Source organism: Engystomops pustulosus, chromosome 2, assembly GCF_040894005.1.
Source record: "Engystomops pustulosus chromosome 2, aEngPut4.maternal, whole genome shotgun sequence".
NCBI lineage: Eukaryota > Metazoa > Chordata > Amphibia > Anura > Leptodactylidae > Engystomops > Engystomops pustulosus.
In genome coordinates, this window is record NC_092412.1 from 47,603,744 (window position 1) to 47,620,178 (window position 16,435).

A 16,435-nucleotide genomic window follows, 5' to 3' on the forward strand; every position below is an offset into this window, starting at 1 on the left:
ACTTTTTTGGACTGCCACATACAGGCACTCAATCTATTCCATTTTTATGGAGGGCCACCTACCTGCTCCTCTGGTTTGAAAACTTTTTTGGACTGCCACATACAGGCACTATCCAAATTGAATTGTCTCCATAGCAGCCTCCACACGTTGTCTCCATTGCTACCTCCAAAAGTCGTCCATATAGCTGCCTCCATACATCGTCCCTTTATCAAACGAGGTGTGTCAGGCCGAAATTTGGGTTGTTTTCATGGATTCCACATCAAAGTTGTTAACTTTGTCGCCACCCTGCTGTGTTATCCACAAAATACACTGGCAAACTTTTACCATTTACGGATATTATTTCAGCGCTTCTTGCGCATCTGTTTACATTCCCCTCACCCGCCATATCCTAAACTTATAAGAACGCTACTACACTTGATCTTATACAAAAGGTTCTTAGAAGTGCTGTTTGGGGAGTAGCCTAGAGACAGGGGCTTGGATTGGCGAAAGCTCGCCTGGCAGCGGAGCGCGAGCTCCATGCCAAGATCCAACTAACATAGTTTTAACTGCAGCACCTTTAATCTACTACTAGTTCACTGCCTCCATACATGGTCCCCTTATCAAACGAGCTGTGTCAGGCAGAATTTTGGATTGTTTTCATGGCTTCCATGTTAACTTTGTCGCCACCCTGCTGTGTAATCCACAAAATATACTGGCAAACTTTTATCATGTACCGATATTATTTGAGCGCTTCTTGCTCACCTCCTTTGGTCCCTCTCTGCCACCCATTGGTTTGAAGCCTGAGTCCATTTAGGGTATGTCGCCATGACACTCTCTAGCCTGCCACTGCTGCCGCTGCCTCTGCATGCTGTCCCCTATAGTGTCATGGTCAATTATTGCATGTTTTAGATGCTATCTAGCCTCATTCGGTCACTCTGTCATGGCCATGCTGTTCCCCATAATTTTGGCATAATGGTGCGATTAAGCAGCCTCAGAGGCATCCATGCATGCTGCCCCTGCTGTTTCCTGTCCATTTCTGTGGTGTTTCCATCCTTTTCTGAGGTTCCCAGGTGTTTGGCCAAGCTTCCCTGTGCAGAGCCTTGGTCCCCTTGAAAAATGCTCGAGTCTCCCATTGACTTCAATGGGGCTCGTTACTCGAAACGAGCACTCGAGCATCGGGAAAAGTTCGTCTCGAATAACGAGTACCCGAGCATTTTAGTGCTCGCTCATCTCTAGCCACAACCCGATCGCGTGCGCCAAAATCCCGGGGCAATTCAGGTACAATCGGCGCAAATCAGAAATATTCGGGTAACACGTCGGGACAACGCGAATCGGGCCCTTAGTAAATGACCCCCCATGTCTCCACACCAATGAGCTGTTGGGCTTGGTGTAGACACAGAGCATGGATCCACATGTGCTTGCTTGACTAAGCATTTGAATGGGTTAAAGATAACCCCATCACTTGCTGATCGGGGGAGGTCACAGCGGTGTCCATAATATTCCAAATGAATGGAGTGGCAGGTCGGACACGGGTGCTATGCCACTGACGGAAGTAGCAGAGTACACCTCTTGACATAAATAGAGCAGCGGGTACATGTGCTCATATGGGGTATAACGTACCCTCAGAAATCAGAAAATTATCATTTATATTTTGCATAGGGAAAAATCTGATGTGGCTGGAGAACCATCAGTAACTAACCTTTTCTTAAACCAAAAGTTTTCAAAATTTGACATCCCCTTTCCTTTTATTCCTGATAGTGGCTTGGCAGGAACTACTCTAAACTACATGGTCAGGGTTTAGTGCCTCCGCTCACACTACTATATCTTATTATCTAAAGCTACAAGGACTTTCATTAGGCGCAGACAATGAGATAGTGAAAGGTACTGAAAACAATAGAAAACATGTTTTCTATTGTTTTCAAGTGGACATTGTTACCGTATTGTCTGCTAAGCTTTCAGAATAAAGATAAATGTGTTTCTTTGCTGATTTAGAACAATTTGTCACACAAAGTCCAAAGTTCAACTTAGCGACACAGTCAAAAGTCCATGATGTGATGTTTTCAGCTTTCACTGTGTATTCACTTATTATCCACAGTCAAAAAAAAAATGCTTTTATCTATGTTCTCACTTTGCAGCTTCCTTTATGTGCCAGACTAGTGAAACATACTGTTCTCTTCTGCCCAGTAAAATAACAGGTACCCAACAGAAACATTCATTGGTGTCTTCATCAGCAATGTCCGACATGAGTTCTTTAGAAAAAGGAACCAAAGTACCAATTGACCAAAGCCTGTTATACAATGCGACCTGAGACAATGAAGACCAAATCTATGCGTAACTGCAATGCCTGGTGATAGACAGAGGAGTCATGTACAAAATGTGTCATTATAGTAATGGTGTCTTTACAAAAGCTTCTGCACCCTCCTATGTTATGCCCTTGTGACAGTCTCTGCTGCTCAACAGCGCCTGTCACTGTTTGTGGAAAGAATTGACATCCTGGCAGGTCTATAAGTATACCATGGTGCCACCCAATCCAGTGTTGTCATTTGCATGTATTTCAGTGGTCGTTTGGATCATATGGAATGTTAGGAGGTTATTACCCCTATAATTCTTCCATAGCAGATGTAGGAACAATCCTACATTACCCCCAAAGCAGAAGGAAGGGTAAATCCAGCAACCAGGCAGACATGAAAAAATCTAGATATATTAAAACTCCCATTTATTTCATCTTGATTTAAAAGTGAAAATAGTAGCAAATAGACTGACGCGTTTCAAACTTGTAAAGAGTTCTTAATCATTACCCCCAAGTGCGTTAACATAGGAATATAGCCCCATCCCAAATCCGAGAGCAATCTCCCTTGTGTATGTAGTGATGGAGCGGCCATTATACATTATATCAGGATTATAGCCCCATAACTAAAGCTGAAGTCATCTTCTGCTCCATGTGGTAATTAGTTTAAATCACAGAACTAGAAGCCTGCACAGTGTATGTAGTAACAAGTAATATGCATTATATCAGGATATTATTCTTATAACAAAACCTACAGCAATCCCCTGGTCCATGTATCTCATACATTGTATAGTACCAGGGTGATACTGTTCTGGGGGGACTATTCACCCTCTGTAGAGTCTGCAGCCTTGACACCTCTCTACTATGTTAGGATCCTATTAGCCCCTCTATAGAGGCTGCAGCCCTGTCCTGTGTATGTAGTAACAAGTAATATACATTATATCTGAATATCATCCCTATATTGCAGCCTGTATCTCTGCTATGATCCATATATACAGATCTTATACTATATTATATAATGTTTAGGTGACATCACAGACCCTTCCCAGTTCCTGCATCCCCTCTTCTATGTACTAGGAGCCTATTACCCCCTCTATAGAGGCTGCAGCCCTGTCCTGTGTATATAGTAACAAGTGATACACAATACACTGGGATACTAACCCCATATTCCTGCCTGCCGCTTATACAATGAGATCCCAGCCCTCATCCATGGCGTCAGGGTGACATCACAGACCCTTCCCAGTGCCTGCAGCCCCTCTACCATGTATTGTTACCCCCCCCCCCCCCGCACCCCTCCGTCATATATAAGCCGCTGTATTGTTACCCCTCCTGTCATATATAAGCCGCTGTATTCTGCACACCCTATAGGGCGCAGCTATAGGTGACTGAGCACAGGCTGTGGGCGGGGCCGGGTGACAGCCCACACAGATCTGGTTCCTGGTCTCGGGTCGGCGGGTGCAGCTCCCCGGTAAGTGCCCCCAGCCCCTCCATATGGGCAGTACATGCCATGCAGTGCCCTGCTGATCGCTGGTCACTATATCTGGACTGCAGCCAGATGCCCCTCTCCTCCATACACAGCCAAAGCTGCAGCCAGATGCTCCTCTCCTCCATACACAGCCAGAGCTGCAGCCAGGCCACAGGTGCACTGATGCCCTCCACGTGCGCCTGATGTAACCCTGGCAGGGGCCCTTCCTCTGTGGATGGCCCTCCTCTTCCCTCCTCACATGTCCCTGGCAGCTGTGCAGGTATCTGCCCTCTGCCAGAGAGCCAGGGGTGACCTACAGGATGACTTACAGCGCTCTACACATTCTGGTGTGTCCCTGGACTAAAGGGATTTATTATGTTGTGTTGATACTTTAAAATCCTGTATATAATGAATGGGGCTGTATATTCTTATATACAGTGCAGCATGTGGCTTCAGTCTGATATATTATACTGATTGCAGCTCCTATACTCCCATTCTTATATGTGATGTATAAGGGATCTGTAGCCCATATATACAGGATAGGAGTAGTAGTGTTGTTCTATGACCATACATAAAGGATAGGAGTAGAGTAGTAGTACTTTGCCCAGACTTAAAGAATTATAGTAGAGTAGTAGTACTGTGCTGTGTCTGCGGGATAAGTGGAGTAGTACTTTACTGTGCCTATGTAGCAGAACTGTATATTCAGGCCATGAATACAGGCATAGTATTGTGCTGTGTCCAGATTTGCTGGAAAGAAGAAGTAGTACTGTGCTGTGTGTGTATATATCCCAAATAGGAGTAGCGGCTGTGCTGTGCCCATATATACAGGATAGAATTAGTAGTACAATGACGCCCCCATATACAGTATAGGAGTGGCAGTACTATGATATGCCCATACCATACATAAATGATAGGAGTAGTAGTACCGTTCTGTGTCAATATATACAGTATAGGAGAAGCAGTGCAATGAAGAGCCCATAAAATATTTACAGCATAGCAGTAGTAGTTCTGCTCTGTACCCATATATATATATATATATATATATACTATAGGATTAACAGTTATATGATTTGCCCTTGAATAGTGGATAGGAGAAGTATTACTGTTCCCATATATACAGTATAAGAGGTGCAGTACTATGATGTACCATTATGTATAGCATAAGAGTAGTAGTACTGTGCTATGCTCTGATATGTAGGATAGGAGGAGTAGTACTGTGATGTAGTATAAGAGGAGGAGTAATATGATGAACCCATGCTTTAAATGCAGCATAAGAATAGACAAGACACAAACTCAGTCAGACTGTTATTGTAGTGTATTGTGCAGTGACTCTTGAGTGTGCATATAGAGTGGAAGTTGAGATGACATACGGGCTCGCTCCATTCATTCTTCTGAAATTTGACAACAGTTCCACATGACGGAATTGCCACATGCTAACCATTGCAAAATGACTGCAGGTTTGCCTGCCGTGATACAGTATAGTGAATACGGCTTACACAAATCTCTGTTATCTTTGGGTAAAAAAATCTGCATCCAGACAGTTATTTCTGCAAATGCTCAAAAATGTTAAAAGACAGGGTAGCAAACGAAAAAAAACTCCTGCAAAACTGGCCCACTTTGGACGTGTTGCCCTGGCCTTATAATGAATAGCAAAAATGTTTCCTTTAAAATTTTGGAATTGGCCTTTTAGATCTGCAAAGTGCAAATCATCTGCTTTTATAGGGGTGGTCACACCAGCTGATGATCAATGAATCAAGAACATTTGATTGCTAGCACCTGGCTGCCATTTACATTCTTAGGCCTCATGCACACATACCGTGTTCACAAACAGGGTAAAGTTTGCTGCCTATTTTGGCCAGGTGGAGATGGGAGGAGTGAGCTCTCCTCAAGCCTCCTATCTCCATAGAGAGCTGATCGGTCGCACATCGGGGCAGGCATAGGACCTGCTCTATCATTTGCAATGCTCTATCATTATTGTCGCACTTTGCCTAGGTTTGTAATATTAATAACCTCTACATTAGCTGATCCTCAGAACTCGACTCAACACTGAGAACAGGAGGGATTGAGAACCTGCTGCCCAGCGAAGATGGGATAATCCTAAAGCCGGCAGCACACGTGGCTTTTTGAACCCATTTTTGGTCCAAAACGGAAAAAACTGATGTGTTTTCCAAAAAATGCATTTTTAATGGACTGCTTAAAAAAGGGCCAAAAACGGTTCAAAATGCAAGGTGTGCCACCAGCCTAAGAGCGTCACCATCAGTTTTACCACTTCACCCTTGTAAAGAGATCTGAATTTTGCTGTAACAGGAAAACAAGGCCACTAATTCTCCAAGTAGTCCTGATATAGGTGATAGCTGTCCCAGGCAGGTTAAAGTATACAAATGTAAAACACAAGAGGTCAGGAAGAGAGTAGTCAGAGACAGTCTGAGGTTAGGGCAGGTAGCAGGGAGACAAAATTCATAATACAAAGCATAGGGCTGGGCAAGCAGACAGTAGCCTGAGGCTACTCAGATCAAGTCAATGATGGCAAAAAATACATATGAGAGGTCTACAGTTCTTGAATAAAGTCACAACACAGGAATTCAGATTTCCTGTCACCTTTGCACAGAACACTGGTAGCCTTGACTTCATTGGGGGAGATTTAGGGTGCGGTCACACGTGCGTTAGCCCTACTTTTGCAAATACAGCGCTAGCTAATAACATGTCAGTGAATAGAGAAGTGCGAATTCAGACTCCACAGTCGTATTCTGCTGCAAATAAATCTTGGATGATATATCTGGAGTAGTTTAGAACTGCGGAGTAGGCCACACACCCTTTCCCCGAGGTCACACTCCCTACTGGGACAAGTCCGTAAATGGTGCAAAACCTTCAATAAGGATTCACAAGACATTTAAGATGGAAATTACTCCAGAATTGGTGTAAATCTACCCCATTAGGAAGAAGTTCACTGGCCCTTTAAATCTGTGAACTTGATGTGTCTGTGGAATGTAGGACCCAGAAGTCAGCAGCCAAAACAACATGGGGCACGGTGACTACTAGGCCGGGGAGAAGCAGCAGAAACGGCAGGATGGGGACATTGGTGTTAGAGGGGAGGTCCAGCTCCTGACAATTAGTAAAGGTTCTGGCCCTGAAACTGTAGCTCAGCTTTTATCTACTTCAGCTCTGTGTACTACATTATAAAGTACCATTTTTACATTTATACCATTATATAAAGGACCATATTTTTGTGGCATGATATGTAAAATCACAAAACTGTAATGACTATATGTATACAGATATAGATACATAGAATATGGATATAACTTGGGTATGTGTAGCTTGCATACATGTGCTTTGGCTATGATGCAATGCTCCTCAGTGATTACATCAGTTACATACCACACTGACGGCTCCTGTGTATGAGGTCTATTCATAAGGTGCAGTCAGCGTACATACGTTATGGGGTTGATTCAAAGTCTTTATACAAGGATCAATGATTTTTCATGTCCATTACTAGTTCTTGATTCCGGTAATTTTGTTATGCCGTGGTTGCACGTTGCGCTAGCGTTGCTTTTTCGTACGCAGTGCTAGTGCACAGCAGTCGCTTACCAGCTCCCGGTGTCTTATATTGTTTAAATGCGGTACACTATGTGCTGGTTACTGATTGCATGCGTTTCATGCTTTGGCAATTGTTCTCTAATGCATGGCAGCTGCAAGTAGTTCAGCAGGACATAGGAAGACGTTTATTGATGCATTCAAAAATAGCATATGTGTTTCCATGTGATCCGTGGGATTGGTAACCAGCCCCCGATGTCTTGCATTTAAACGCATTTGTGATTGTGCGGAGCTACGTCCCCGGGCGCTTGTGCTTTACAAACTCAGCGCAAGTGCCGCATGTGACCAAACCAACCAGCTGCATTCACACATTCAGTTTGCATTGCGCACGTGATGTTCGGGCTGCCTTTGCAAACGCAGACCAAGCCGCACCCACCAGGGCAGGCCGCGTCCCGATGGCATTGGCGTTTCTATGGAAACGCCTGCGATCGGGAATGAGCCTCCAGTGTTTTGCGTTAATTTAATGCAAAACATCGGCCCGCTCATTCCCGATCTCAGGTGTTTCCATAGAAAAGCCGATGCGATCGGGACGCGGCCTGCCCCGGTGGGTGCGGCCTGGTTTGCATTTGCAAACGCAGCCAAGGCGGCACGTGTGCCACCACCCTAAGGCACCCTTCACACTGCCGTTGTGTGAACGTATATACGGCTATAAGCTTGCTTCTATACAGAAGAGTACTGACTCAAACCATGGTCAGATGTGTTTTTGAAAGAAAGAAAGCAACCATGTTTTTCAAGCTCCAAACAACCCCTTTAAGGGTGTGGTCACACGCTGCGCTAGCACAATGGGGGCGATCCTCAGACCAAACACATTTGTGTTTGCAGTGAAACACATGTGATCACTAAACAATCACATGTGTTTTACTGAGATCGGGTCAAAGCACGGCCCCTATACTCGGAAACGCAGCGCGTGACCACATCCCAAAGAAATGGTTAAATTACGGGATCAGGAAGAATTAGTTTTAACTTCTGTGTTTGTACTTGTATCTGCCCAAGGTGCCATCATGTTGCCAGGATAGGACATTAAACATTTTTGTTTTGTTTTTTAGATAAAAGACCAACAACATGGCTCCAAATCCAGCCATCCAGGCTGCTATAGATCTTACAGCCGGAGCTGCAGGTGAGTCTGGTGTCTCTTTTACCTAAAAGGGGTTGTCCCAGATCAGTATCTAAGTGAGAGTCAGAGGTACTGGAGCAATGTGCAGAAGCACTTCCCCCTCTTAGGCTGGTGGTACATGTGGCGTTTTGAACGCGTTTTTAGGGCGCTTTTAAGCAGTCCGTTAAAAAACGTATATGTTTTTGTTCGTTTTTCCCAATTATGATAATTGGGGAAAAGCGGATGCGTTTTCGAAAAAACTGATTCGTTTTTTAACGGACTGCTTAAAATGGCCCAAAAACGGGTTCAAAACGCCACGTGTGCATACCTCCTTTGCTTGTTGAGATTAAATTAGACAGAGGGAGGTCTAAAAGTGGAGCAGGAAGGAGGGGAAAACAGTGTAAAACCCTATGAATCTGCAGTACAGAGGGGCTCTGGTAACCCTCGAAGAGCCCTTTAGGCTCATTTGCATAATTCTAAAAGTTCATTTTAGGAAGGCCACCATGGATAACAAATATAAGAAGATTACCACAGTCTGGATCTGTAAGTGCTTGATATTGATGGTAAATTTCCTCTAAATATTTCCGAGAGACTTATAGAGTAGCCATGGTATTAGGTGAACCTTATTATTTCTGGGTCATGCTAATTCTTGATGTTATGTTGTAATTTCATTTCAGGTGGCACAGCATGCGTCCTGACCGGACAGCCATTTGACACGGCCAAGGTGAAAATGCAGACGTTCCCTAATCTGTACAGAGGCCTTATAGACTGCGCAATGAAGACCTACAGACAAGTGGGGCTCAGAGGCTTCTACAAAGGGACCAGTCCAGCACTTCTTGCTAATATAGCTGAAAACTCTGTTCTCTTTATGAGCTACGGATTCTGCCAAAGAGTTGTGAGGAGGATAGTCGGATTAGAGGACCATGCCCCATTAAGGTAATAGTTCAGAAACGCACACCATGGAGGGGACCCCAATGGAGGGATCTTGCCTCAATATAATGCGATTTCTCTTCAATTGTAAACATAATATAAAAGGAATGTTAACTATGTACACTAAATAGTAGTTTAGTATGACATCTTCTCCCTGTGGTTCTTCACAGTGACCTCCAGAATGCAGCTGCAGGTTCATTTGCTAGTATATTTGCAGCTATGGTTCTGTGCCCAACGGAGTTGGTGAAATGTCGTCTCCAGGCCATGCACGAGCTGCAGGTGTCCGGCAAGATAGCCTATGGACAAAAGTAAGTGAGACTTTAAAGGAAATCTACCATCAAAAGCAAGCCTGAACCAGGGGAACTTACTCCAGATCCAGGCACTCTGACTGTGGTAATCTTCTTATATTTGTTATTCATGGCCTTCTTTCTTCTAAAACAAACTTTTAAAATTATGCTTAGTCTGAAGGACTATGTAGGGTGTTACCAGAGCCCCTCTGTACTGTAGCTTCACAGGCTGATGCCTCAGCACTTCTTCCTGATGTAATTCTACTGCAATAAAGGAAGTTTGAACACAATGGGGCAGATTTACTTACCCGGCCCATTCGCGATCCAGCAGCGCGTTCTCTGCGCTGGATTCTGGTCCGGCCGGGATTTATTAAGGCAGTTCCTCCGACGTCCACCAGGTGGCGCTGCTGCACTGAAGAGCATCGGAACGCACTGGAATACACCGAGCCGGACCGAGTGAAGGTAAGTGCAATTTTCGCGACACATTTTTTTTAAATGCGGCGGTTTTTCCGAATCCTTCGGGTTTTCGTTCAGCCACGGCCCCCCGATTTCCGTCGCGTGCATGCCAGCGCCGATGCGCCACAATCCGTTCGCGTGCGCCAAAATCTCGGGGCAATTCAGTGGAAATCCGCGCAAATCGGAAATATTCGGGTAACACGTCGGGAAACCGCGAATCAGACCCTTAGTAAATGACACCCATGGTGTGCAAAGGGGAGAGCTCCTGCTCACTGAAACAGCCTATGAAACTGCAGCACAGAGGGGCTCTGGTAACACCCAAAGGAGCTCTTCCAGTTTATTAGTATAGTTTATGTTAGAAGAAAGGAGGCCATTGATAACAAATATTACAAACAAGATTACCACCGTCACATTGCCGGGATCTATGAGTAAGTGCCCCTGGCTTATCCTTCTTGATTTTGATGGTATTTTTCATTTTAATACACATATAATACAATAATATCTATAGTCAAACTACTTTTTGACAGCTTTCTAATCCCTGTTAAAATGTCACATATTTACTCAAATTGCAGCACTTTTTGTAAATTCATTCCAATGGAATCTTACAAATTTGTGTTTCAATTTTCCCTCCACAAAATCCTTTCCCTGAATCAGACTGGATACCCTGAACCTGGGCGTCTCGTGACAAGGTCCTCCATCACTGTTCAGAATAGGAGTCCATGTTGCCAAGTTCAGTGGAGCTCCAGTCGCACACTACTATGGCGGAGCACTGAACTCCACTATCTGTCCGTCCCATAGAGATTGAATTGAACCCTCAGGAAACCGCTGTTGCTATCATGGCCATTTTTGTGGTCCTGTTTTTGTGTAGCATGCTTCATCTTGTGTGTCTCCTTGTGTCAGCACAGTGTGGTCAGTGGTGAAAGGCATTGTACAACGTGAGGGTCCTCTGGGCTTCTATCAAGGTCTCACAAGCACAGTCTGCAGGGAAATGCCGGGATACTTCTTATTCTTTGGTGGATATGAGCTGAGCAGGTCTTTTTTTGCGTCTGGTGGAAAGTCAAAGGATGAGCTCGGTAAGTGCTGGTCATAAATAACCAATATTTCTACAGAAACCTTATCTTATCGTAATCTGTGAGGTAAATGAGGTGACTGCTGCAAAGACTGTCTATTTTTACTGATCCTACCAGAATGTTAATACTCCCCTTTCCTTACAGTGTGATTCAGTATTCTAAATACCGTGTGGTAACATGTGTTTTTGGTTTCTAGGTCCATTTGCCCTGATAATAAGTGGCGGTTGTGGAGGTATTGCGCTTTGGCTGGCTGTATACCCTGTGGACTGTGTCAAATCCAGGATTCAGGTTCTTTCGATCGCAGGGAAACAAGCTGGCTTCATGGGAACTTTCTCTAGTATTGTGAGAAATGAAGGTATGTTGTTGACATCCATGTTTGTAGACAGAAGTAAAAGTGTATAGAGATCGCTTTTAGGTTGTAGGATAACAGCAAATTCCGTAAAAAAAAAAAAATCCATGAAGCATAGAAGCACGTAAACAACATAAATTGGGTTTTACTTAAAGGGAACCTGTCATCAGAAATTGGGCTAACAAACCACTACCAATATATTGTGAGGTAGTGTAACACCTTCTAGTTTTTGTTTCTTTCATGGTCCAGTGTGGTGGCATCAGCCAGAAAATCTACTTTGAAGTGAGATGTAAATTGGTTGCATAAAGTCAAGGAGGCGGAGAGATTAACACTGAAGTCAAGGTGGGAAGCTCTGAATGCCTTCTCCTCTGTGATTGAGATCCTTCATTGGACTTCAGGAGATTTGGTTAGTGAGGTCTCTAGGTGCAGGACCATCAATTACAGTGAAGGGGCTTTCTGAAGAGAGCTTGACTTCAGTGAAAACTCTCCGCCTACCTGACTTTATATAAACAATTTACATCTCACTTCAAAGTTGATTTTGTGGATGATGCCACCGCATTGAGTCATGAAAGAAATATGACCTGGAAGGTGTTCAGCTGCTTGGCAACATACTGGTAGTGGATTATTAGGTCAATTTCTGATGACAGGTTCCCTTTAAATTAAAACTGTCCTTATAGGATAAGGCATACTTCAGTATTCAGTTCATTGACACATGGTTGGGCAGAAAGCCTAAGGTTATTCGCTCTCCCAGGTATTTCAACTGTATTGATGTCATTTAGACACCGATACAATTTAAAGTGACACCTAATTTAGGTCGTGGACTGGTCCCCATGAAGTAAATTGGTCAGGGCTGTCCCTCCACTTGCTCTCCTCTGTTAAGATACAACACTTGTAATAACTGATATTAGCCATAAAGGGAGATTACAACACAAAAAAATTGCTGCTTACAACCTCTGTTCTGGTGGACTTGGCACATCTTTTTATTAAAAGGACAGCTATTGTCCTGAATGATCCCCAGCCGGGGGAATACAAGGCTGGGCATAGCTTTCCTGGGCAGGAGCAGTGTTACATTTTCATAGGGATGATCCCCTTAAGAGTAGCCGATCATAGTAATGGATTTTCGGTGCAATACAGGGCAAAATGCATACAGATTGTCAAAAAAAGAGACCTACGTGCTTACATCCCTCATTAAATCAGAACTTGATAGGGTAAACGGCGATGGGATCGCTAAACCTGTCAGCCCATCTGATCCCATGTCATGAGCTTATCATGGCAGCAGATGGCGCAGTTCACCTTATTATTTTAAACCCGAACTGTGGTGACATCGATAGAAGAGGAAAACATATACAGGCATTACGTACAAGATAGGGTCCATAGGTTTGTTCTATAGTTGTTGTCCCAGTGACAATTGGAGTTTCAAAATTTTTGCTGTAATTGGACCAAGGATTATCAATAAAGCTTCATTACAGACACCTTACATCTGATCATTGCAGTCTGGGACTATAGTAACATCCAGAGAGCTTCACCAGGGGGCAGAGGGGTCTGTCTGTAAGACAAGTGTTCTTAAGTAGGGGACCTCCTGTATAGCTGTACATCTATGGATATCTAGGACATTTATTACCTATACAGAATGATCTGGTAAGAGTGGTGGAGCCAGAGATGGGTGGGAGAGATAATAGGCTACAGATAGATGGATGGATAAACAATAGTCTATAGATAGCAGGCCACAGATAGATAGGTGGATAGATAAATAATATGCTATAGATAGGCTTTCTGCATACTAACTGTTGTTGGGCCGCAAATAACCAATCCATGATCCATTTTTTCAAGTTTATCTGTTATCAGTCATTTGTCTGCAAAATCATCCGTTTTTGCAGATCCACAAAAAATGTAAGACTGGCACATGATGTTTACTAGGTTGTCTTGACTTTGAAGGGTCACATGATTGTTTTAAATAGCAGCTCATCTGCAAATGCGAATGACACCAGCTTGTCATCCTTGAGTCATCTGTATTTTTCACGTTCCCATACTCTTCTGTGGGAAGATCCCAGCTGCGAACCCGGGAAGGAATAGGACCGGCTTTGAGTTTTCTACAGCCTCCACACGGATCGGTGAATAACACATTCATGTGCACGAATCCGTTGAAATGAATGTGTCTGTGTGTCATCCGCAAAAATCAAAAACTGATGGTTTATAGACTTATTGGAGCATTTGTCAAGACCAGTGTTCTTCAAACTGTTCTTAGTACCCCTTGCCTTGAAGGGTGCTGGCTGATGGTGCCATGCCATTTCCCAGCCCTTTTCATGCCCCTCTTTTTGGGAAGTGGAGCGGAGAGCAAAAAATTGTCTGGTAGAGTAAATGACGCACACCAGTGGTTTGCTCATCTTCTAGAACCAAAAGTCAATAGTACATGCCCCCCAAAAGGTAGATAAATGCAAAAAAAAATTATGCCTGTATCTATAGAGATAAATACTTCCTGTCTTTTTCTTCTTCCAGGGATATCGGCCTTGTATTCAGGGCTGAAGCCCACTTTGATCCGTGCAGTCCCCGCCAATGGAGCTCTATTCCTCGCCTATGAGTACAGCCGGAAGCTCATGATGCAGCAGGTGGACTCGATGTGACCCATTTGTCATTGGGAATACCCATCTCCTCAGGGCTAGGTGACAATGATCTGCACAATGAACATTCCGTGGAACGTGTCACTCATGTGGCGTGTGACCAGCGCTGCTCTATTCCAGCGGTATCTCTTGTGAGTTATTATTTAGCAAACAACATTCTGTTGGTAGTTATTCAGCAAATATGATATGACGTTGACCCTTGAGGCTAAAATGTATAATGGGACCCAAAGGGATGGTGGTCATTGATGGGACCCCCAAGGGACGGCGGTCATCAAGGGAAACCTCAACCATGCCCTTCTTCTTCCAAAATGGGACCATAACTACAACTTCTTTACCATTGGTGAGCAGTGATTTTAAGATGGGGATGAGTAGTTATGACTTTATCATGTAGCTTTATTTAGGTTGTCATATAATGACACCTATGATGGTTCTTAAAGGACTTGTAAGTCACAAAAAAGTCTCCAGATTCCTGATCTGGATCATACTACAATGAGATGTTGAGTTTGTGGATGTCTTTAACCCAGGGTAAGATAAGAACATTAGAAAACGGATGTAATGGTGTAATATATGGTTACTCTACCCTAGACCAGGAAGCCACCCAAGATTACAAAGATGTTCCTCATTCATTAGAGATGTTCTTCTCAAAAGTAGAAATGTTACTGCATCTAATAATAGACAAAAAAAGTCCTAAGATACAGAAATTATTACACTCCTACCACCAAAGAAATCACTGAGGATCCAACAACGAAGACTGAAACTCATGAATTCTCCACTCAAGTGCATGCGCGACTGACACGTCATTCTCTTCTATAGAATGATGATCTAGCACAGCCACATGAAGTGAGTGGAGCGCCAATCATATGTGCACATACGCTACACACACAAGAACACCACCATTCTCTGCCAAGCGATCTGAGTCCATTTATAGGAGGCAGGGTGTCCCCAGAAATGCACAAATACATATAACCACTCCATGGGACATATTGGAGACACTAAAAAATATTTTTTCACAAAACCATTCACTTCAAATAGTATATTAGATCTATGTCACTATATCTGTGAAATAGTAGTACATGCGGTACTCATCCAAGACATGTGTAACAGAAAAAGAGAAGTAAAATGCCTGAACATTAAAAAAACTTGAATGTATCTATTCCTGCATTCCAAAAAAAAACCCAGCAATGCATAGTTTTAGGACTTATTTGCGCTAATTTTTTTGTAATGTTTTTAAATAGTTTGTAAGTCAGTCGTAAAGGGCCTAACTTTTTGATCGGTGGGGGTCTCGGTGACCCCTTTAAGCTTCTCCAGATTTATCAGCCAGCATCCGATACTATGATAAATCCGGCACAGCAGAACTCTATTCTAATTCTGCACTGTTCTAGTTGGCAAAACTTTCCCCCTATGAATCTTCAGCAATATGTGTCATGTATGTAATATAAGGTAGACCTAGGTCCTTTGCTATGATCAAGGGGATGACACGGACCCACATAACAAATAGCTTTTATTGGTTTAAAAAGTTTGTGCAGTGCTGCGGGGGGGGGAAAAACTGATAAAAAAAAACACTCCTGTACCTCTGTCACCCTCACAACTTATAAATAATGAACCCAAATATCCATATTGTTTTCTGGCAGGTATTTTTAATTTAGTTTAACCAGAGACCTGATATAGTTTGAAAGATGAGATTTGCCCATGAACAAAGTTCTCAAATTTCAATCCCCTAGCGACGTTTACACAATAAGCATCATTTTTACCCCCCTACTTTCCAATTTTAATTAGTTTTATTGCTATTTTAGCTCCTATAACTCAGTGATGGTCGGTGTCAAATTCCAGAGTCTGGACGTGGGACTCTCTAAGCAGACACATTCTGATCCCTCTCATGCTGTGAGATGTTGTGTGCTGACAATGTACTTAGAGAATCAGGGTACAGGGTTTACACTTTCATTTAGCTTCTGAACATTACACTAGCATCTTCCACATAGAAAAAGAGAAATGAGATAGAGCAGAGATGAGAGATGATGACATCCATGAGATGGATATAACACACAATGACACTCTCTGCTCTGCTAACACATGCCTCCTTCCCCTGATATAAAGATCTTATCTTATATGTAGCTTGTAGATTTAGTCTCCTTATGCTGCTGTTTGCCGGCAGGAAGTTTGACAGTGTGTGTGTGTGTAATGCAGGTGGTAGGGGCCAATGGCGAGACAAGAAAACCAAACAAAAATTGTACACACCAGGACTGATAGAGACAGGTTGAAATTATATCTATGAAATGCTGTATTTTTGTTAACAACAGTAAATTAGAG

At 43.3% G+C, this 16,435-nt stretch overlaps 1 protein-coding gene across 1 annotated transcript; it reads left to right on the plus strand.

The window, feature by feature from the left end:
- The first annotated feature begins 3,562 nt into the window (after window positions 1–3,562).
- LOC140117594 (mitochondrial ornithine transporter 1-like) lies at window positions 3,563–15,665 on the plus strand. The gene is made up of 7 exons (XM_072134464.1): window positions 3,563–3,734; window positions 8,372–8,442; window positions 9,096–9,354; window positions 9,519–9,656; window positions 10,992–11,164; window positions 11,358–11,516; window positions 14,007–15,665. The coding sequence occupies exons 2-7, from the start codon at window positions 8,388–8,390 to the stop codon at window positions 14,129–14,131; spliced, it is 909 nt and encodes a 302-aa protein (XP_071990565.1). The 5' UTR covers window positions 3,563–3,734; window positions 8,372–8,387; the 3' UTR covers window positions 14,132–15,665.
- The last annotated feature ends 770 nt before the right edge of the window (window positions 15,666–16,435 follow it).